This window comes from Diabrotica undecimpunctata, chromosome 4, assembly GCF_040954645.1.
Source record: "Diabrotica undecimpunctata isolate CICGRU chromosome 4, icDiaUnde3, whole genome shotgun sequence".
NCBI lineage: Eukaryota > Metazoa > Arthropoda > Insecta > Coleoptera > Chrysomelidae > Diabrotica > Diabrotica undecimpunctata.
Window position 1 is genome coordinate 7,604,740 of NC_092806.1, and position 25,291 is coordinate 7,630,030.

At 32.4% G+C, this 25,291-nt stretch overlaps 1 protein-coding gene across 4 annotated transcripts in view; it reads right to left on the reverse strand.

The window, feature by feature from the left end:
• LOC140439094 (dynein regulatory complex protein 1 homolog) overlaps positions 1 to 25,242 on the reverse strand; it is a 65,433-nt gene extending 40,191 nt beyond the window's left edge. For 3 of the 4 annotated variants that reach the window (XM_072528774.1, XM_072528775.1, XM_072528773.1), the window contains exons 1-5: positions 24,714 to 25,242; positions 23,912 to 24,097; positions 22,900 to 23,178; positions 22,563 to 22,838; positions 17,371 to 17,591 (exon numbers count right to left, since the gene is read on the reverse strand). In XM_072528774.1, the coding sequence (XP_072384875.1) occupies positions 17,371 to 17,591; positions 22,563 to 22,838; positions 22,900 to 23,178; positions 23,912 to 24,097; positions 24,714 to 25,180 (1,429 nt within the window). In that variant the 5' untranslated portion in view covers positions 25,181 to 25,242. The remainder of the gene's footprint in view (positions 1 to 17,370; positions 17,592 to 22,562; positions 22,839 to 22,899; positions 23,179 to 23,911; positions 24,098 to 24,713) is intronic. The other variant, XM_072528772.1, reaches the window with a different exon arrangement.
• Positions 25,243 to 25,291: the final 49 nt, after the last annotated feature.

Below are 25,291 nucleotides of genomic sequence, written 5' to 3' on the forward strand. Positions count from 1 at the left end.
TAAGTCATATTATAAAATTTTATCAAAAAACTGGCTATACCAAATTAAAATTTATAAAATTATACACAGTGTGCTAAAAAAACATCAAAATAGGACTAAAGATAAAAAATTGAAATACTTTGAATTTGACCAAAATTTTCTCCGTTGCGTTTTTTTGCATCCGAGTGTAGTTTACAAAAAAAGTTTTTTCAGAAGTATCGTTACAAGGGATTTTGTTTTATGGAATAAATTTTAAACACTTTATAATTGCCGTAATACGTATAATTGCCAGGTAAAGTGGGGGAATACAGGCCGCTTTCGTGTATTGTCCTGCCCTGGCGCGATGTAAATGGAATGTTGGTTGCCTACCCTCATTGCAGTGAAGTTGTTTTATCCAACGTGTGAGTTAAAAACGTTTTTCGGATATTCTATTATATCAGCAAAGTATTTTTGAAGCTAAGTTTATCATCTTTAAACTATTCTTAACTAGTTTAGTTATATAGAAGCTTATAGTACATATAATTCCGTTTAAAATAATATGTGTTTGTCTCTATCAGCGCCAAAAATATTTGTTTATCATCATAAGTAACGTTGTTTGCATAATGCGTAATTCCGGCCAGTTTGAAGCGGACAATGCCGGCTGGCTGGTATTTACTCTGTGTGTGATTTTAATTGATTGTTTGTTGTGCGGTTTAATAAAATTTTGGTTCTTTTACAGATTTCACGCACATATATTAGAAAAACTCGAGAGAGCTCAATGGACTGGGGAGCAGTTATAAGTGGCATTGCAAGCTATCCAAAATGGGTTACGTATCAGAAAGACAAGCTTCTGAGCTGAGTGGTTCGGTAATCCAAGGTCTACCATCCAAGAAAGAAGAAAAAATAATAATTTATATTGACCTGCATTAGGCCGTAAACCAGTTTTTTATGTAGACCCCGAACAAGAACTTGCCGATCAAATGAAGAAGAAAAGACCTTAAGCAGCAGCCATTCCTCCACTTTACCCTATGTTTTTCCATTATGTGCGAGATATTATCTTTAAAAAATTTTCATATTTATACACCCTTGTTTTCATGTATTATTTTTCTAATCTACATATTAATATAATTAATTTGTTTTTTTGTAACAGCTGCTTCGTTACACCTTAACAGTAAACATTTGTTTAAGGCAATAAACACCTATGCATGTTCCGCGCTTAGCTACTCATCTGGTATTGTTAAGTGGATAAAAACGGATATAGAAAGTCTTCAACAAAAAGTACGAACACACCTCACAGAGACACAAAAGACCATCCTCGAAGTGCAGTATAAATAACGACAGTATCGGGGTATTTAGGAGGACAAGGACTTATGGATATAAGTGAGCAACAAAAACACATTATTAATTTAAGAACTTATTTTCAGGTGCAGGCTGAGACATCTACTCTACACCGCGCGATTTGTGCAGTAGATGATACAACACCAATCAAACTGAGGGAACCAGAAATGCGCACAAACCATCTTACTAAGGACGAAAAAATGCGCATCTGGATGGGTTTTCCTCTTCACGGGCGACATCCTAATGAGGTCAGTCAAGACCATGTCGACAATATAGCGTCGAACTATTGGCTGACATCAGGAAAGTTGTTCCCTGAAACAGAAGCGTCATTACTCGCCATTCAGGATCAGGTTATACCAACCAAAAATTTCCTGAAATATGTCGTCAAAGACCCTCAGGTCCAAAATGACAAATGCCGATATGGATGTCAAGCTCAAGAAACCATCCAACAGTGGCACATAATAGACCAGATCTCATACTAGTTAATAAACTAAAAAGACAAACAACACTAATTGATGTGGCGATACCCAACAACAATAATCTTAGTGTAAAACAGAACAAAACGATCACCAAGTACAGGGATCAGGAAATTCAAAAACGAAGACAGTGGAGAATGGAAAGTACCCAGAAAATACCTATTATTCTCTCTACTACTGGAGTCATTCCGAAGAAACTCCTAGAAAATATAAAACAGCTAGGTCTGAAGGAACATCACTACAAGACCATGCAGAAAGCTGTACTGATCTCAACGTCCAGATGTGTACAAAAATTTTTGGGAGATACTCCAGCATCCATAAGTCAGCTAGGGCTCGATAAAGAGTCCCACCAGAGCTCAATCCTTTTGATACCGTAGGTACCTGGAACGAATGAATTTTCCCCTTAGAGGGAGTGTGAGCCGTATGATTTAACAGCCCACAGATTCAATTGCGGAAGTTGGACCTGGACCACTAGTCGGACTAAAAATCGAAACGTGAATGCCCTGTCTTAAAGAAAGCGCGCTTGCAGGATAGTCCACCACTTTTAACCAAAAATTAAAATAAAAAAAAATAAAATGGCGGACATTTGAAGAAAAAGTTAATCTCAAAACCAATTGTTGGATTTTTTTCTATAAAGTGGTTAATTGTCTTGTAAGGGCCCCTTACTTTAAGTAATTCTGTTGGATCTTTTTGTTTCAGATATGCCAATCCCATTGAATTAGTATCCGCCATCGGACACCTTGTTTTGGGACTTTAACTGAAAAGCCCTCTAGAAAACCCTCTAGTGCGCTCTTTTTAATACATTATGGGAACTAAAAAATTTTTTTTTTGTTTAATTAAGATAAAATATTTAAAAATAATGTTCGATTCTAATATTTCATGTTCGTATCTAATAAAGGAGCTGAGAATTTTTATTTTTTGAAAATATGCATTTTTTAGCTTTCTAATCTGTACTAGTACTTTAAAAGGTTTTAATACAACCATACTTATATATTTGATATAGGGAGAAAAATGGAATTATGGGTTGATGTAGGTTCTAATAAAGAAAAACTTTAAGAAAATTTTATTACACTGAACAAAAACATAATTCGGTAAACAATACAAAAATATAAAACATTACATAAACTATTACTTTCAAATTTTCATTTTAAAAATAATTGCTCTAATTTATCTTCATATCTTTGAAATAGTAATAAACATAAATAATACATTTCTTTCGACGAAGCTGTTTCGAGCATCTTTGACCTATTACTTACTGGTCCGAAAAAATCGCCAAGTTTAAATCAATCATACAGTGTGACCCATTTAGATTGGAAACACCTCTATAAAATTTGAAGTTAACCGATTTTAACCAAATTTTTTTTTAAAGTCATGTAATAAAAGGTCTATTGCGGGACAAAATATGAAATATTTAGTTAAATTTTCACGGCAGTCTACGATACTTTTTCTTCGTCGAAAATGGAGAATTTGTATTAGCGATTTTTTTAGTGAAAAAATTTCTACGTCACTGGATTTAGAGTGGCTTCAAATAGCTATAACAAAAATTTCATTAAAATATATTTATTAATAACGAAGTTATGACAACTTAAAATTTTAAAACTCACTAAGAAAAAAACTCTGTATTAATGTTAAAAAAAACACTCTGTATTAACAGAAACATGGAAACATAATTTTAGTTTAAATCCCAGTTGCCTTTACCAATCCACCATCTAATTGGATACATTTGTCGTAGCGTTTATGAATATTTGTAATTACATTTCTTAGTTGTTGGGGAGTAATTTCTGCACATGCCTGTCGAATTCTTGTACGAAGTTCGTTTACGTCTCTTGCACGGGTTTGGTAAACTTTTTGTTTGATAACTCCCCAGAGAAAGAAGTCTAAAATTGTGAGATCTGGGTAGTCAATCTGTCAACGGACCACCCCGGCCCATCCAACGGTTCGGATAATTTTCATTTAGCCATTGCTTCACGGTTCTGGCGTAATGAACAGGACACCCATCCAACTGGATATACAAATTTAATCGTCCATTAATTGGAATCTCATGAAGAGTATTCCACAAGTGGGTGTAATTCTAAAAAGTTCTGTGAGTTCAAGTTTTCTTCAAAAAAGAACGGACCATTAACTCGCTCGTTCAGTATACCACACCAGACATTGATTTTTTGAGAATACTGGCTTTTACAGTTTATTACCCAATGGGGATTATCTGCTGTCCAATAGCGACAATTCTGTGATGATACTTCTCCATTTGTAGTGAAAGTGGCTTCGTCGGTAAACAACACGTTTTTTAGAAAATTTATATTGTTTAAATATTCCCCTTGGGCCCATAAACAATATTCTAAACGTTTTGCTTCGTCGCCTTCTTGTAATGTGTGTAAGAATTTTGGTTTGAAAGGTTTAATATTATTTACCTTAATACATCGCAGAAAACTCTCTCGAGGCACATTCAAATATAAACTGGCATTCCTTAAACTGGCATTAGGGTTATTTCTGATATGATCTAAAATGATTTGATCATTTCCTCTTCTTCTTTGTAACGGGTTATTTTTTAAAATTAGTTTTGATACTGCACCATATTCATTAAATATTCTAATTATTTTGTTTGCCGTAACGCAACTAATATTAGGACCCACATGTCTGTCAATAAATATTGTACAAACTTCCCTGGCACTTCTATCGTTATCTCCCAAAAGACGTATAATTTCAATTTTGTCTCTCAAACTTAATCTTGCAGCCATGACACAAAATATTGTTAAAAGAATTTGAAGTAAATATTGTTGCAGATATTATGGATAAATTTATGCTAGCACTGAAATTTGTATGACACAAATAATGTCATACAGTAATATCGTTGTCATGGCAACTGAGATTTAAGTTGTAGCATGTAAAGTTAATAATAATGTAAGTGCGTTACTTGCATTAAATTTTTATGCTATTTTAAACATTTTTTTGTCTAGTAGTGGTTGATTATTAAAATTATTTGAAAAATAATTAGTTTTATGGTTATCTGTTGATACAGGGTGTTCTTTTTTGACTCGTAGCTTAGTGAGTTTTAAAATTTTAAGTTGTCATAACTTCGTTATTAATAAATATATTTTAATGAAATTTTTGTCATAGCTATTTGAAGACACTCTAAATCCAGTGGCGTAAAAATTTTTTTAATAAAAAAATCGCTAATACAAATTCTCTATTTTCGACGATGAAAAAGTATCGTAGACTGCCGTGAAAATTTAACAAAATATTTCATATTTTGTCCCGCAATAGATCTTTTATTACATGACATTAAAAGAAAATTTGGTTAAAATCGGTTAACAACTTCAAATTTTATAGAGGTGTTTCCAATCTAAATGGGCCACACTGTATAAATATAAGGATCTTAACAGTAACAGTTTCATTGAGGCAACAAATTTAATAAAAATAGAGAAAACAAAAACGTTGTACACAATTGAATCCCTACATAAGTTTTAGAAACTTAACTTAATGTGTATTAAAAGGGAAGTTAACCATAAAAAAGTACGAGTAGGAGTTCCTGTAGCACTTTCCGATTGTAACGTGGTCGCTTTAGAAGGTTACTTCTTACAGAGACGATCTCCTCCGTATGAAATATAAATAAACAAGGTTTGTAACCCGGTCGACAAAAGCACTGGTAAACAAATTGTTTACGCAACTCGTACAAACCTCTGGCAATCATTAAGAGAATAATGTTCGGACGAGTGCTGAATCACGCTGTTATTATTCTTATGGATCTGGGATACAAACCCAGATCGTGTATTCGATAGAAATAGAAATACGAAATTAATTGGTTTCTATTGGTAAATATTTCTTTAGGCAACGATATCCGAATTTATTATAATAAGTACATTTTATTTAAAATAGTTTTTTCTTGTCTACAAATCATTAATCTTATTAAAATCGTCAGCCGAGCGCTTTGCCAAAACTTTCATCTCAGAACCATTACCAAAAGTTTTGCAAAAAAATCGGTTATCAGCTTCTCTATCGACCGGGTTACAAAACTTTATTTAAATTTCGGTAGGAGACTTTTTTTGTTAAGGATTAGGATTATATAAAACAAAGCGTCCATATTCGTTTGTATAAGCGTTGCAGTGTAAGCCTAACTTGAGAAAAAATGCATTTGCTAATTTTATGTAAATCATGACAAAATCGTACCAATATTCTAGTAACGTTTTTATAACAGGTATAGCTCTGAACAGCAACTGTTATGGTTATTATTCCCTGATGGTAACCAACGATGAAAATTAACTAACAGTTTATAAAATACATTACAAATATACTTACATTAACGATAGTATTTAATTGCTTTGCGTAGGATTCAAATTTATACAAAGCGTTACAGAGAAAACGAGCGAACCAAAAAATTCCTGAAATTGTGAAATTAAAAAACAACTCATCTCAGGGGCTCAATACTTGAAATAGGTAATACACTAGATCTTAATAATTACAGATTAGTAAGTAATATGTTACTTGTAAAGTTATAAAATCAATTATCACAGAGTTTCAGAGTATTGGACAAAAAAAATTGTGTTTTAGAGTTGGTAAATCTCTGTTCGAGGCTGAAAACCTATATAAACTCGGCGACAGCTTCAATCTTCACAAGAAAATTAAGGAAATTGCTGGTGTTTTCAAGAAAAAACAAGTCACTGGTATACATAATGACCAAAATGAACTAATAAAGGACCCTAGCGATATACTTAATACTTGGCAATTTTACACAGCCAATTTGTTCAATTGTACACGCTATCAAACTATTAAAAAGTAACAAAACCCCAGGACCAGATGATATGTACGCAAAAACAATCAAGTTACTTAATGAAGAAAACCTAGACATTATTGGCAAGCTCTTTAACAACATTTACAATACGGGCCAGATTCCAAAAGATTGGCTTCGCTCTACATTTATCGCCCTACCAAAAACACCAAGTGCGAACTTCTGCAAGGACCACCGACTAATAAGCCTAATGAGTCACTTTTTAAAACTTTTCCTGAGAATACTGCACACTAGATTGTTTAAGAAATGTGAAGAGGTCAGTGGATCGAGTCAGTTTGGTTTCAAAAATGGACTTGGCATGAGAGAAGCGATCTTTAGTATGCAAACAATAATACAGAATTGTTTAGACCAAAGAAAGGATATTTTTGTCTGTTTCATCGATTATGAAAAAGCATTCGATAATGTAAAACACGAATTGATGATAAAATACCTACAAGAGTTGGGATTGGACGACAAGGATATAAGAATTATCGCCAATCTGTATTGGAACCAGACAGCAACAGTACGTCTTCAAAATTTCAACGAAAAAGAAGATTTCCCCATTAAAAAAGGAGTAAGGCAAGGTTGTATACTATCTCCAATGCTGTTCAATTTATACGTAGAAAAAGCCTTCGCAGAAGCAGTGGCAGACTCTAATAAGGGTATTAAAGTTAACGGCATATTTATTAATAACATCAGGTATGCCGATGATACAGCCATAGTGGCAGATAACATCGAAGATCTTCAATGCCTTTTAAATGATCTAACTCTTGCAAGTGAAGCTCGGGGTTTGAAAATAAATATCAAGAAGACAAAAACAATGATTATAAGTAGAAATGATTACCCCAACGCAAATATATATGTCTCTGGAGAAGAAATCGAACAGGTCAGGCAATTTAAATACTTGGGTTGTTTGCTGAACGAGGGTTGGGACCCCGAGAATGAAATAAAGAGCAGAGTTAAACAAGCCAGAAATGCTTTTTTGAGGCTTCGAAATTTTCTGACTGATCGCAAATTGGACTTCAACCTCCGATACAAGATGCTTAAGTGTTACGTATGGTCTGTTCTCTTGTAGGGAATGGTAGCATGGATGTGAAAGGCCAGTTCCATTAACAAGCCTTTTTTGCTTTTTTGACAATATCATGCACCCGACACTAAAAATTTAGTAGTATTCGGTAGTGCCCAAATTCTGGCCCTACCTTCTTAAAGTGATACGAGTCGCCATTGCTCTGCTCCGGTCTTATAATAAAATAGTAAATTATACCTTCTTAATAAAGACTTTTACAAAAATATTCTTTTCGGGTTCTATTCGTTGTATAAAATATTTATGTACGAACCCTACTGGAGTGTTCAGAATTAGTGCGTGATAAACTCATCGAAATGATTTAACGAAAACCCACCAGACTATCTGTCAAACAAAGCTCAGATTCTTTAGCAGCGTTACCAACTTTTGCAGCTAGTCGTCTCTGTGGTGACTTAATTACCATTTCCCAAATTTTAAAGTAGGTATATGGAAATTTGTAGCACTTTTTTACGCGGACATAGTTTGAACTTGAAGAAGGAAACCTTTTCAGCGATAAGGCGCCATCATGTTGGCTCATTATTTTGTAATGTACTCCTTTATTTTTCTTGTAAATGGCTTCATAGGTCTTACAGATCCTCGTCCTTATTTCTATGTAATAATAATAATGATCACTATCGGTGTAATTTTACATTAGGATTACAAATTCCTCAGTGTCTGCTAGTTTTATAAAAAGATTGATGACTCGATGCAGAATATATTAAATTCGAAAAAAATAAAGATTTCCTAAATTTTTTGGTTAGCTCGTGTTCTGTGACACCAAGTGTATATTTATCGACAATATTAATTGAGGTAATTTATAAAGGCATTATAAAAAGAGATATAAAGCAAGATTTGTTCTTGCCTATATGTAAGCACTGTATAATTTGAAAAGGGTTCATATTTTCACGCAAAACTTCCTAACTTAAAATTAATTAGGCCTAAAACTAACCACACGGAACAATCAAATCAGTTTCCCACAAAAAAAGAACAAAATAAAACATATTAACATAAATATAGTTATATAACAAATTAGATATGAGGACAACCAACACTCATAATCCAATTGTTTTATTGGAGGATAGTTATTTTTGCTGCTATTGTCAAATGAGCGCATGCGCAGGCTTCTTAGCAAAAATAACCAATAAACCGCTCATACAAGATTATCTATTACGGAGACCATATCGCCCGTTTTGAATGCAAATAAAACAAGATTTGTATCCCGGTCGACAGCGGTGTTGATGATCAAATTGTTTGCGCAATTCATAGAATCTTCTGACAACCGCTGTGAATACAAGGTTTGGTCGAGTGGTAAAACATTATTCTTATAGACCTGGAATCGAAATCCAGATTAATTATTTTTTTTTTACTATTTGTAACAATGTTTAAATACATTTTATTAAAAACATTCCTTTTCGTTACACGAAATACACGAAATTAATTCAGTAATTCATAACATCAATTTAGGCAACAACAGCACTTGACGGCCGTTGCTTTATTGAACAACAGTTAACAGTAAACTATTTTAATAATATAGTTCATTATTCAGTTTTTGTGTCCGGTTACAATTTTATATAAACTTTTATTGGCCGAAACAGATTTAATAAACTATTATTTACAAGAACCATTAATTCATTTATATTCCTTTACATATCAAATTAACGGTATTATTAAAAAAACAATAACAATAAAAAATAATTGCTTTAAGCGGGTCTCGATCCTAGACATAACCAAATATTCATCGTACAAGGACTATCAAAAGTTTGTACATGAACTACGCATGAGCGCCGCTATCGACCGAGTTACAAACCTTACTGACTTAAATTCTGACACCGTTCGAATCGAGGAAAACTTTTTTGTTAAAGAGTATCGTTCTATAAGCGTCTAAATTCGTTGGTAGTAGTAAACAAAAATATTGTTAATAATACGTAACATATAAACATGCGAGACATGTTCTTAAAGTAATTATCGTTTTGAAATTAGACTGATATAGCGATATATTAGACCTCGTTTTTCCAAGAACTGTTAAAATGCTTTCGGCGATTAAGAATCTCCTTCTTCAGCCTGTTTGTATCCACGCCTGAACAAAGACCTCCTCATGAGTTCTCCATTCCTTTTTGTTTTGTGCTATTTGATGCCAGTTTCTCCCTACTTTTGCTTTGATGTGGTTTAGCCACCGTCTTTGGAGTCTGCCTCTACCACGACTGTATTCTGTTCGCGTGGTCTGCAATGTTCAATGTTTCTCTCATTAAGAATATGAGAGCTCAAATCATAATCTCATCAGATCACCATACAATCAGTTTGTAGTGGGAAATTTTAATAGCAAAGGTATATTTTGAGGTTGCGCAAATTCGGGCGGAAAGGTAGAAGCACTAGAAGCCTGGACAAAAACGGATGATCTTAAAATAATTCATGACCCAAAACTTCTACCATCCTTTCAGCGGAAAGTTTGGGGAAAAAAGTATAACCCAGAGATGTTTTTCAAATATAGAGCTCGAAAATCGATGCATCAAAATAGTACGAGTATATGACGTAATATTAAAGCTTCAACATAAAGGAATTGCTACAAATATCTGTCCAATAGTCAGACCACAGAGGTGATAGATTATGCGATACTTGATCTTGAACCAAGACCAAAAAATTACGAACCAGTAAGCAGTTATATCGTACGAAGTTCTGACGTCACGAGGGCCTTCATATGGCACCATTGGTCGGGGGACGTTGTCTCGAGACACGAGGATACGTAAGCTTGTATTCTGCTGATGTCACGGCCGCCATATTGAAAAGTGGTCCAGAATCCGCGTATTACATCTACTCATAACCTATTTAGACCTGCAAAAAATGTGCCTACAGGTGTGCCGTGTGATTTGTGGCTCGCGAATGAAAACTGAACCGACGCGACGTATCCCAACCGGACACGAGAAAATAAGGTACGTAAACCATCAAGAATACCACTGACTGTGTTTTCCTAATACTAAAACAGCGAATGTTGCTGAGATTGTGAGATTAAACGTGTAATCAGTAAAGTTTATGTAGAAAACACCACGGAAGATGAAATAGTACATAAATGGACCAAAGAAAACATCATGGGAGATCGAATGATACATAAATGGACTAAAGCGTTTAAAAATGGACGAAAGAAAGAACGAATAGGACAACTTTTAGTCATGACACGAGGCTTTTATGAGTATGAGATTCAAATTGTATTATATAGTCACTTATAATCGTAATTATGTAGAAAAGTATTTTAAGGTACAAGTATTCACGTAAAAATCAAAAAAATACGAGCATCATTTTAAAACGGGAATTACTTTAAAAATATTCTCTATAAGAAATTTTTATTTATCGATATTTCGTCTTTAAAGTAAATTAATAATAATTGGCCCTTTAAATAGAATTTATCGACCATTACACATAAATCATATGCAAATAACATCAATTATAATAATACAATGAAGATAGTTCAATCTTACAATAGTAGTTCATTTAAATTTTACAGGTTTGGGACAAAGTATGAAACCAACTAAATATCTTTGAAACCAAAAAGACGGTATTCATGATACTTTGAAAACAAGTACGATAACATATAAAGCATCTGACGTTATATTTTTTGTTACTACTCTACTTTCAGTTTCACGTAAAATACCCTCAGTTTAATTAATTTAAATGGGACACCCTGTATATTTCTACAAATTTTAAAAGAACTTTTCAGTACTAATTCATATATACCAAATTTGGTAGAACAAATTTGTTCACTTCAAATGTTCAAAATGATTCATAGAGTGGCCTGCTCATTTTCCTGACCTTAATCCGTCAGATTTTTTCTTGGAGTTATCTAAAATCACTTGTTTACATTAGGAGATCAAGATCATGTGAGCATTTTGAACATTTGAATTGATTCTTTAAAATTATTATTGTCATTGGTATTAGTAAATGAATTTACCTTTTTTTTTAACTGTAAAGTGATTTATTTCTCATTTTAACAACTTTTTTCTACCACACTATGAACAAGGTCTTTTAAAATTTGCAAATATATACAGGGTGTCCCATTTAAATTAAATAAGTTGAGAGTATTTCCGGTTAAGCCGTAAGTAGAGTAGAAACAAAAATTTGGCGTCAGATGCGGTGTGTGTCATTGTACTTACACGCAAAATTTCATAATGGCGTCTTTTTTGTTTCAAAGATATTTAGTTGGTTACATACTTTATCCCAATCCTCTATATCAACTACAAAAGCAAAAGATAAAAAGAAAATAGGTTTACAACAAAGAGTGTAAACAATTCATCAAATGTAAGAACTCCTTCTTTTGGCAGCTTTCATCTGCGCGATGAATATTTGTATGTAGCCAATATGAATGTTTTTGTTTTATTCGTAACATTAACCGCCATAGAAACACAAATCGTCACACAAAGTGCCTCTCAGAAAACATCTTCTACAGGTCCACAGCCTAATGGCCCAACGGTATAAAACGGTTTAATGATTTATGTAATGATTCCTTTCAGAGTGTGAGCCCTAAATCTCAGAAAAAAGTTAAAACATTGAAACATATGCATTTATTTAGTATCTATTAAATATTATTTTAGGTTCCTAGTCCTTCTAAACATTGTTTAAGTAAATGTGTGAACATATCAGAATACGATTTCACTCATAAAGAAATTTTTTTCTATAAAAAAATTTTGGCCATGTAGAAAGTAATGTAGAATCAAAGTCAAACATAATCAAGCGAATGAAACCGTAGGTTTCGCTGTCACTATCCCAACCAAATCACCCAATTAATGTGAACAATCACAATTTCTGTATTATTTCGACTTGGCAACAGTGCTATGACAATTCTGACAGGCGATTCTTGACTTATTCCATAACCTATTATTCTACAAGAGGATGTTATACAAGAGGATGGGAATAGGAATACAAATACCTAGTATAAATTATTCCTTTTCTGAAAAAAATCCTTCACTTATTAATATCTGTACAGCAGAAATAATAGCTATTCAAAAAGGTCTAATGATTTGTGAGGAAAAAAATTTTGATAAAGATATAATATTTACGGACTCAAAGAGCGCTATAGACAACATTAATAACAATATGATAACTGCAACAAAAGATTACAGAGTCTTGCAAGTTAAAAAGAAACTATACTATTTAAATAAATATGGGAAAGATATTAGATTATGTTGGATTCCTGGACATAATGATATCAAGGGCAATGAAATAGCTGACAAACTGGCAAAGATTGGGGCTGAATTAAATATTCCTGCTAAAATTCGATTAAGTAACTTGGATATCATGCCATTATTAAAAAATAAAATATGTTCTATGCATCAAAATAATTGGTTAAATTATTTTCAATATAAAGGCAAGTGGTATAACAACATACAAAATTTTTTTCCTAATAAACCATGGTTTGACACAATCCCATACATAGATAGGCGGCATATTACTACCATTATTAGAATGAAGACTGGTCATTGCCTGACAGGAGTACATTTATATAAAATCAACATTCGCGATAACCCATACTGTGAATGTGGGCAAAGGGATACACTAGAACACATATTTTGGGAATGCCCAATAAACAAAATAAAAGATTATGATGTCTATCAGGAGCTGATCAAAATTAATATTAAAACCCCAATTAACATACCAATGCTTCTATGCGAGATTAACCCTAAAATTATCAAAATTCTTCTCAGATTCCTACATATCAACCATATAAAATTATAACCTTAATAATAACCTATCCAATATTAACATTTAAACCAACTATAAGAAAATAGAAAACATAAATAAAATGCAGATATGTAGAAAAAATGTCTATGTCACTGATAATTGATAAAAAGGCATGAGATATATTCTCAGACTCACGACAGTGGCCCAAAAATTAACAAAACAAATGTACTGGCTGATTATTCAGAAGAATAAAAGCCAAAAAGAAGAAGAAGAAGAGGATGTTGCTAATGTCAGTAGTTTTGTCGTTTATTGTGACTATTACTTAATATTTCTTAGCGCAATAAACAAATGTGTTGTTAATATAATTCAAATGAACTCATTACCAAACTATTACCAGTGTAGAAGAGGATAGGCCCTCTACGAACCTAAAATTTTTATCGATGAATTCTGTTTCAACTAGTGATGAATGATAAATGTTTTTTATTGCTTGTTTAACGTTAATTTTTATGTATTTTCTATTTAAAATATGTATGTTTTTAAAAATCACGATCATGAAACAGCAAGAAATGGCAGTTACGATAATCGTTCCATATCCCACCAGAGATAATTTGGCAGTGTTGCCATAGTTACACAAAATACGCTTTATTATGAAAAGAAAAATTAACAGATTTACAAATTAGTAAGTTGTACTAGGTGGGGTAAGTTTGGTTAGGTTAAACCTTTTTGCTCAAAAATTTATTAAAAAAATATCGTTTAATATTTTTATCAACCTGTTCATGAATGGAAGTGATTTTCATAGTGTTGAAATCAACTAAGGATGGAAGATGGAACACTAAGGAACAATAAATTCTTCAATGATACGCGTCATTATATCTTTAATTCAAATGTAAATAGCAACTAAAATAAATAATTATTTTACATATATGTACCAAAAGAATTTTTTTTATACCACTGAGATTCCGGAAACAAGAGTCGGCCATTGTTACTAGCTACTTTGGACGCAAATATTTATTCATAGGTTCCATCCTTAGTATATTACATCGTCGGTTTCAATCCTTTACTCGTAGCAATAATGTGACGCATACATAAAATGATTGAACTTTGTGCCACATTGGTTTGGAAGATGCATAAATTTTGCTAATCTTAATGTATATTTACTCTTACTTGATGGTAAAAATCATTGATTATTGTTTACTTTTGTTATGATTAAGACAATAAAATTAAGAGTGTAGGCGCAAAATTTCGGGCCAATGCTTTTTAAATGCATTCATTTTTTTCGAATCCTGAGAAAAGTAATAAGTATTTTTGAAAAATTTAAACGCAGAATGAAAGATTATATTATTACCGAGGACCGAAAGTCCCTAAAAACTTCCATAATGTTTATTTTAGTAAGTTACAGGAATAAAAAAAAAGAGAAAAGTGTGGTTTTTAAATTCAAATATCTCATTCAAAAGAAACTTTTTGTTTATTCTAAGGGACTTTCGGCCCTCGGTAATAATGTAATCTTTCATTCTGCGTTTAAATTTTTCAAAAATATGTATTAATTTTCTCAGGATTCGAAAAAAATGAGTGCATTTAAAAAGCATTGGCTCCGAAATTTTGCGCCTACGCTCTTAAGGGTTAAGTTTAACGAAAGTACAAGCTGAATATAGCCGCAAATGTCAACCATGGAACAAAATATTTCGGTTTGACAGTGTTAACATGTCTCTATAATGTATGTATTGTAAACTTCAAATATAAAAAGGGAAAGCTTTAGAAAAGTACATTTTGATTATATGATGATTATATACGTTATGAATTCTGCAATTTTTAATTTATTTAAAAAAAAGAGCGAGTCAATATTTGTTTCTTTGGATATTAATTGCAGTTGCTTAATTATTAAGACAGTTTTACATTATGCTATTTTCATGCTAGGCAAGAGCCATGCAAGACAGATCATGGAACTGCGCATGCCCACGGGCTATTTCCATGCAATTCCTGCGCTAGACGAAAAATTAGAACATGTTCTATTTTTCATGCTATTTTCTTGCAATTTATCGTTAAAATTCATGTTGCCAACATAACAATTTATAATAGATTACAGAATAAAACATAACCTATCTCTATCTTTAGCGTATATCATAACCTATGTATGCCCTAAACACAATGGGAATAAATTGAGATACAGCTGATTCTGATACTCTAAAATTGTACATTAGAGATCGAAACGTTTCACCAGTTGCCAGATACCTTAAAGTTATAATTAATTTTGTCCTTGATGGAATGCACTGGCGAAAATTGGTATCTCTTTTTTGAATTAAGGGATTAATTTTTTCCAGGAGCTTAAGGAAAGTGGTCTCGTTCATTCGAAGAAAGTTTTTAAAACTTTGAAGGTCTCTAGCATCCAAGAACTCTTGGGGTAACTTCAAATTTCCCAGTCCTGCATTCAACCAAGGTTTGACCCAGCATTTTCTAGGTTTTCTTTTTTTATTATTTTTCATGATTGTTGCTACAACAGCAATATTCAACAATCACAATGTTTTCTTTTCTTTGGTTGACATCCTTCACCCTTTTAATAACCATAAATAGTGTATATTTATTTATTATATTATTTATTTTAGTACTTAATTATATTTATTTAAAATAAAATAACCTCAAATTGATAAATATTTTCTCTGTTGGCAACAATGAAAGTGGGATCTAAAATTGCACAGAAATATCTCTGATGTAAAAAGGTCAAGCTAGGCAAGAGATGTGCCATGCAAGACGGACTTGCATAGCATGAGACTTGCATAGCCTAGATGTAAAGCTGCCTTTAGAAATTTTTGGCAATTGCTCTTTGATAGATTAGCGGACAGATTTGGCAATCCTCAAACCGCCACTTGCCAGATTGCAATTATTAATCTAGAAAGAGAAAAATATATATTCGTTATTGTTTCAATTAAATTAAAAATTGCAGAATTCATAACATAGTATAATAAAAATGTACTTTTTAAAAGCTTTCTCTCTTTATATTTGAAGTACACAACATTACGCATTATAAAAACATCTCAACACTGCGAAACAAAAATTATTTTATTTCATGGTTGACATTTGCCGCTATATTCAGCTTGTACTTACGTTAACGTTAACCCAATTAAGCATTTTTGTTGACTTATTAGTTAAAAATTTGGATATTCTATTACTTTTTTGAATTTTTTAAACTACTTGTTATTTTTTTAACAGTTTTACTAGTTTGCATCAAAGAAAAAATAAAAATTTGACTTTTTTCTACTTTTCGGCTAAGTCCACTAAAAAATGTGCATTTTATGGCTTACACTTTTAAAGAATCATTACCCAAAAAAACTTGAAAGTCGGCTTTCTACATTTGATGAACATAGTTATATTATTTTAACAAGAAAAGTGCAAATTTTTTAATAGTTAAACAAGAAGTTAACCAATAATCTTTTTTTTCTTTATTTTAATTTTCGTATAACAGAAAATCTCAATAAATGGTGAAAATTCGTTAGGTATATTAAATGAGACTCGATATAGAGACTAGAATGTTTTGTTGTTTTCTTTAAACACGGTTGATGTGGGTGGTAAAAATTATAAGTCATATACGTATGAGGTACCTGTAACGAAATTAATTTATTTTAAAATATATCCAAAAAGAATTATAAACATAAATAAATACCGGTGTTTTAAAAAAGTAACACCGTTTAGGATAGGTAAAAAACTAAAAAATAATTGGGGGTTGCTTAGTAAAAAAATTTTGTAACGTCATCCGTTTTCAAGATAAAGGGCGTTGACGAAAAAAAATTTACACATTTTTTACGATTTTGCCGAAACTACTGGCAACATTGTAATGAAATTTTATACGAATATATTTTGGAAACTTATCCATCCTATTAGTTTGTTTTTATATCTGACTCTCATAGAGGGCGCTAGTTACAAGTTCGTACCAAGTATTATTCAACATAAACCGTAAAATTAAACCGATATTTACTTTCATCAAAAAAAGTCATTTCTTTCTACCGAAACTCTACTTTAAGTGTATTAAAATTTTATCTATCGCATATCTATCAGCGTCTGTTAATCCCCGATCTAAATTCAAACATTGAGTGTTATAAACTTATGTACATTACCTTTGTGGGTGGTTTCCTCCTTTATGGGTTCATCCCAATCAGAATCGGTGTCTCCTCGAGGTGTAATATATGTATTATAATCACCTTCTGGTTCTGAAGATTCCGAAGAAGTTGAACAGTTATCCATCAATATTGGTGTGTAAATAACACATTTTTCGGATTCACCTATTTCTTGGACTATGCAATCCTCGACTTCATAACCATCACTCTTTAATAACGTACTAAAAAAGAACTAGTTTCAACACGAAAAATTTTGAACACTGACACTGACAGTTGTGGGACAGATTATTTTCTATAATATAACTTTCATTCACGTTGTCAATGACAAAAAGCCTGTCAAACTTTCGGCCGGTGACGTAGTTAAAATCACAATTTCGGTAAAGTCGGTAACCAAGGTTTTCAGTTTTACAATTTATTGTTAAACAAACATACACATGATATTACACTTTCTTTTTGATAACCTTTGAACTTAAGTACCAGAATAGTGTGAAATGGAATTTAAAAAAATTTAACAGCAAAAACACTCTTTAGACATTTTCACATTTTCTAATAGTCCGGTAAAATAAGGATGCAACCTCGGAATGAAAGATAATAAGCTGAAATTTTGCATACGTCTTTATTTTGTTGGTATAAAACTTACCTCAAAAGTCTCATATAATCACGTGTCCGCGACTTAAGATATTTAAGGTCAAAGGTCACAAAAATGAGTTTTCTGCAAATATCTCGTTTCCCTTACACTTTATGACATTTAAGGTGGTAAGAAAAATTGTAGAATGGAAAATTCTCTTCAATTTTTGTCCCAAGTACTTTTATGTACCTTCAACCCTTCTTCAGATAGAGCGCAAATAGTGGGGGACCGCTTACCTGTGTATACGGTAACGCGAAGTCAGCCAGTAGGATTCAATAAATAATAAGTTATATAGTTAATTATTTACTTAAAATACTATTATTATCATTAAATTTTTATTATTTATTATTTAATAAACTATATTTATAGATATTATTTATAAAATATATATTTTTTATATAATATTTATTTTATTTTTAACAAACATACAATATTAAATGAAATATTTCAAATGACCTTTAATGATATTTTTAACAGCTGTATATACGATAAATTAAGATCAAGTGCAGAATTCAACAATAATCATTTTTATATTTAATTAAATACTGAAAAAATCATATTTATTATTTTTTTAAATTATATATTTATTTATTAATCCAATAATCGATTTATTAAAGTTACAAATATAATATATATTCTGTTATTATGTATGGTTAATATTTTTGTATTAATTTTCTTCTTCATCGTCTTCTTCTTCTTCCTCTGACTGCTCAATATCGGATTCATCATCATCATTCTCGTTTATTAAAGTATCAGAATAAAAATATTCAAGAATATCAGGTGGCTGCACTTGAAGGTGGAAGACTTGATAACTGCACTGGTTTGTTGAGTCTTGTTGATTTGATGAACTGGGTGTATCGATAAGAGTCTATATCGTCTTCTGATGTTGGAGCATTATTCGCTGCTAAGAAAATACGTACTCCATTTTCAAATAATTCTTGTACAGAGCAGTTTTTTTGTTGAAATAGTTGAGGTGACTGATGTAAATGGTGATTTTTTTCGAACATTTTAATAAACGATATTTTACCTTTCCTATAAATCGCAGAAGTCGTATCACATCCACTAAACGCGTGTAAAAATAAGATGTGTTTTTTAGAATGAGGGTATTTATCAAAACTTTTCGATGAATATAATTTAGTCTCCGCATTACCCTTACCAATTTTTTTAAAAAAAATTCCTTGTTGATGTGATTGAGCTCGTCCTATCAAGATAACTAGCAAATCAATATCTTCTCCTACAATGACGGAAGTTTTTCCTACATGTTCAGACTCTGCAATAGCTGTTTCTACAATGAGAACATCAGCATCATCTCTGGCTTGTTTTGTAGTGTAATTAACAGCTTTTAATTTGTCGATAAGCATGTCTATAAAGATTTTTTTATTAGATGTGTTCAATAAAAATTGTTCTTGGCTGATAGGCACATTCATTGTTTCATCAAAACGGAGTTCGTAAGATTTTGAAATACCGGCACTTCTTCTTAGTTTTTCCATTGCTTTAATGTTCTTAGTGTAGTCTGAGTAAAAATAAAATAAATATTATATAAAAAATATATATTTTATAATTAATATCTATAAATATAGTTTATTAAATAATAAATAATAAAAATTTAATGATAATAATAGTATTTTAAGTAAATAATTAACTATATAACTTATTATTTATTGAATCCTACTGGCTGACTTCGCGTTACCGTATACATAGGTAAGCGGTCCCCCACTATTTGCGCTCTATCTGAAGAAGGGTTGAAGGTACATAAAAGTACTTGGGACAAAAATTGAAGAGAATTTTCCATTCTACAATTTTTCTTACCACCTTAAATGTCATAAAGTGTAAGGGAAACGAGATATTTGCAGAAAACTCATTTTCGTAACCTTTGACCTTTAATATCTTAAGTCGCGGACACGTGATTATATGAGACTTTTGAGGTAAGTTTTATACCATCAAAATAAAGACGTATGCAAATTTTCAGCTTATTATCTTTCATTCCGAGGTTTGCCCCCTTTTTTGCCTTATTTTACTGGATTATAAGCACACACTACAAACTTGAATGCTGTGAATACTTAATGTAGACTGCCCCGGACGCTAAGTTTATTTTATGCAAAATTAAAAGAAAAAACATTAGAAAAACTTGAATTCGAATAAATTTGTTTTTATTGTACGTTCAATAACAATCGACCAAAGCAGCATTCTCGTCTTGCGGTATTTGTTCTAACTTGTTTACCAGCGTATGATCTAACGCTTCCACAGTTTCCAAATCGCTTCCACAAATGCTCTATTGGGTTGAGGTTTGAACTTCTAGGAGGCCAGGCTAGTACACGAACACCAACATCTGTACCGTATTACTTTTTATCCTGGCTATGTGCCGTCGAGCATTATCCTGCATTAGGAGAAAATTTTCACCTACAAAATGCACATGTTCTTCCCGACGTTCTCTAATGTACCTATCAGCATTAAGGTGACCTCTCTTTAACATATCAAGATCTGTATATGCTTCCAAAGATATTCCGTAAAATATCGTTATATCTTCAACACCAAACTGTACTCTAGGAGAGATGCAACATTGGGCGTAGCGTTCTCCGGACCTTCTCCACACTCTTTGGCGACACCAGGCGAATATCTCGTAAAACAAAACTCGTCTGTAAAGGCCCTGTTACACGAAGGCTAATATCATCGCGTTGATACCACAGAAAACAGGGCTAATTTTTCCGCGTTGTCAGCGCTACGTATAACTTGATGCACGTTATGTGCAACGCGTGAATTGCGCGCTACTAACGCGACCGGCTACGACTCGCCGACTACAATTTTCACAATTGTTCGTATAATTTACTTCATGGTAGTGCCATTGTCCAGTTGGACCGACGCTAACGCAGCGCTGCTAACGCGATGACATTCTTTCATATCCCAATCTGTATGTGCACGAGAGAATTTCAAGCGTTGTCTTCAATGAGCTGCATCCAATAAAGGTAGCAGGTACATAAGATGATATATTTTGTTCGCTTAATCTTCTGCTTACGGTATCAGGCGAAACTGCTACAATGAACATCTGCTAGTCTCCTAATTAAAGCTGTAGCAGTACCTGCCGCTCTCGACGCGCTTGAAGTCTTAGAAACCGATCTTCCATGGCGTTTGTTGCCCTTGGTCTTCCCTGTTTAGGACTTTTTGAGTAAGAAATAGTTTCTTCAAATCTTTATAAATCATTGGTTTTTGTACTTCGCGGAATACCAAGCATTTCTTCTATATACTGAATGGAACGTCCATCGTTACGCAGAGTGGCAGCTTGCCTACTTGATTTGACCTCATTCTAAATTATTCATTTTTATTAAAAACAATTTTCTTTCCCGAAAAACCAGCCAACAATACAGGTAATAAAGGTATATTTATCAAAATAATCTTAACAAAAACTTTGTTTTCAGCCACAAAAAATGACAAACTTTTAAAAAACGAATGGGTAAAGGGAACTTATATTTTGATAAATATATTTAATTATTATACAGCGCAGTTCAACAAAGCTACAAGGAGATATCTTTGGAATTTGGTGCCCAGAGAAAGAGCACCAGCGAGTGTGAGATATTTGGTGGTAAGAGTTTGATGTAGAATTCAAAAGGTAGGTTTTTATTTTAGACTTACTACAGAAGGACAATTACGAATAAATGGTGAAAAGACGTCTAAAAGCTGGAAGTGTATGGCACTTGAAGAAGAAAATGCGAAAAATAATGGAGGTGAAATATACATCTTTGTCTGATATACTGCTATATCTGCTATATATGCTATACATCAGATCTTTGTTCCTGAGGGAGAATGTTTATCAGTCTATTATTTTTAATTCTATCGAAGATTTTGTTGTAATCTATGAAACAGACGTAACTGTTTTGATTAATAGCTACGCATCTTTGAATAAGCACATTACAAGCAAATAGTGCTTTTCTTATCCCCATACCGTCACGAAAGCCATAGGAATTATTTGTTAAAAATATGATAATTTCCAGGCTCTAAAATGAATTTAAAAAATCGGTTGCCTGTAAAGTCGGTTTTACGGGCGAAGATTTTACGTGACAACGTCTTTTCCCAGAGACACAAGGACGCACCGATTCAACGCGCCTAATTCTCTAGTGCTGCGCGCGCAGCGGACCGATCATGTTTGAGTGGGAGAGAGACGCAAGGCATTCGCCGGTCCGGCGGGCCTCTCTCTCGTTCGGTGACTCATCGTAACAGACGTGAGCGGGCGTTACACTTTTTCATGAGTGACTCCGAGCCACAACCTAATTTAAGACGTTGTCACGTCAAAATTAAAAGATATGAATATTAATTACAAAAGTATCAATCACCTTCACCTCCACCAACATAGTGCTGTCTTTGTTTGATGTATTCTATTGTGGAGGAACAAAGGGCTTAATTTCATTATTTTAGGCTCAGTAAGTAGTAAAATTACATGATAAAAAAAATAATTCATCAATAATGTCAAAATGTTTAAAGAACTAGCACAATAACCATAACTAGCATGCTTGGAACACGCTTACGAAATTAGGAATTGTGTTTATGCAACGAAGAATAGTAAAATACTTGCCATAGCTCAATTTCCGTTATATTGGTACCCTCTGGTCCATACAACAGTTCTATTATAGGTATTTCAGATCGATCTCTCTCTTCAACGAAGAATCTCCCATTCATGTGCCCTAAAATGTTTATTCTATATCTAAATTCATCGAGAATTTTCTCTTTCTCCGTTCGACTATCTTGGTCGACAGGATATTCGATTTGGTCCAACAACTTATAAAAAACATTATAGGTGGGATCCTTAAAACTATCACTATCAGTCGCTGGTGTCGAAAAACTATAATACCTATAAATGGAAAGTTTTTATGACAGCATTTTGTTCTGAAGTGTCTCAATTTACTACATACGTGCATATTCCCCATGAAGAACTTGGAGAACATAAATTACAGGTACATTTACAGCTCATTACAGTTCCAGTTCCAGTGTTCTCTTGGCACATAGATTCATTATCACAGATGCAGTGTTTCATGTATTTTTGTAAAATATAGCTTTCATTGCATAAATCTTTTCTAATGAAAGTTGCCATTTGACTACATGCTCCTAAGGCTTGGGTCCCTGCAGGTCCTTCTCCTATATCAGTAAAATACACTGTATAGTCAGGAAAACGAAGAATGATGTTGTTTGACCTGAAAAATGTTGTAGAATAAAAACATGATAGCAAAAAAATTAGACATTTTCTTCAAGGTATTTTACATTTTTAATTAAAATATACAGTAGAATCTCGATAACCAATTTTTCTAATATACTGAATATTGAGAATATTGTAGTTTAAAAAAAAACGCCTCTGTAAATAATCTCTGTGTTCTCTCTGAACATATTGCTAAGGCTATTGAGGCAGGGGAACAGTTGGACGTTCTGTATACTGATTGTGAAAAAACATTTGATAAGGTAAATCGCTGTATTCTTTTAAATAAAGTGATACAGTTTGGTTTCTCAAGAAAAGCTTTTAATTTATTCAAATCTTATTTGCCAGATAGAAAGAATACAGTAAAAGTAGGTAATTGCTTTTCTCACCAATATGTGTCATCTTCAGGAGTCCCACAGGGGAGCAAACTAGGACCATTGCTCTTTATTTTATTTATTAATGACTTGCCAGACTGTATTAAATCTTGTAACAGCTTAATGTATGCCGATAATTTTAAACTTTTTAAAACAATCTCTAATAAGAAAGATGCAGTCAAATTGCAAGATGATCTAAGATCAGTTATTCAATGGTTTAATGATTCAAAAATGACTCTTAATGTTAAAAAGTGTGCAGTAGTTTCATATACTTGAAAACTCAATAGTGTTATTGAAGATTATTATATTAATGATGATGGAGTTGACAGAGTGAGTATTTGTTATAGATTTTACACTCACCAATCTTGAAATTGCTGCCTTGTCCATTCAAACTTATGATCGTAGTGTCTAAATATTTTGTCCTCCCAACCAAACAGTACATTAAAATCTGCATTTGGTGTAGTTACCATCACTATCTTTGGTTCCATGTAATTAAATATGTTATAAGCAAAGGCATCTAAGGTATCTGGGTATAGATGTTCAACACTGTAAAGAAGGCTACATTGAAAGATGTTTAGAAAGCTCATTTTTTACAGTATTTGAACAATTTATAGTACACAATTAAAAGAAGTAGGGATATATGTTACTGTGACTGAAAATAATAGAAACAATTTAAAGATAACAAACAGGTAGTAAAAAAATGAAATTTCAACAATTCTGAAAACTGTAGAAGTGTCAGATTTTATACAAATAAGTGGTAAATATGTAAATTCCAGAATTCTATCTAATATTCTAACCATTTTTTTGCTTGATAGAATTTATTAGAGTTAGAAGATTTATTGCTTAGACAGTTCCAGCTTCTTCAAGGAATGGAGACTTGGGAAGGACAGATACCCTTGAACTGATGTTTGGCTCTTAGGATTTTTAATTTTAAAACTATTATTAAAAAGTATAAATATGCCTCTAAGTAATGGATTCAACCATTACTTGATGGAAATTCATTTTATATAACAATAAACCTCTCTTTCCACATATTTGCCTTTATGCCTCCTTTCCATTGGCTAGCCTATATATTGGTTAACCTCTGAAATAATATAAATTTACTATCTGATACTAACTGATTCAAATCAAACAGAGACTATATAATGTAGAACATACTCACAGCTCTATGGCAGTTACCACATCCACATTTAGCAGATGATAATCTGGATCGCCTACACTACCCTTAAAAACACTAACATTTAATGCTTCTTCTCGTCTACTTAAATATTCGATAGTTAAAGGATATACTTTAGATTTATAAAACATTAAAGTATCTTCATCAATATCAACAAATATTATATGGTTCAGTCTATTTAACTGTTTTAAAAAAGTGAAGATTCCAAATTCCGCACAACCAAAATCACATAATGTGTTAATTTTAGTCCTCCATCTACTATCTATAAGAGTTTTAAACACTTCTCCATATCTCTGTCTGTAAACTGGAGGCTGAAACCTCAAGGAATTCTCAGAATCTTCCTGTTGATTATTTACAGGTAGAACTTTTTTGCTCATATTGCTCTTTGACACATTTCGAGTCCTTAAAAAATGCAAAACTAGTAAATTAATCTGATGAAAAAGTATAATCATTTTTAAAGTAACATTCTCAAAAATACAATTCGCTTACATAAACAAATATTTTAAAAATTATTTCAATTGTCTTATTTGTTATGTTTCTCATACTGAATCCACAGTATATAC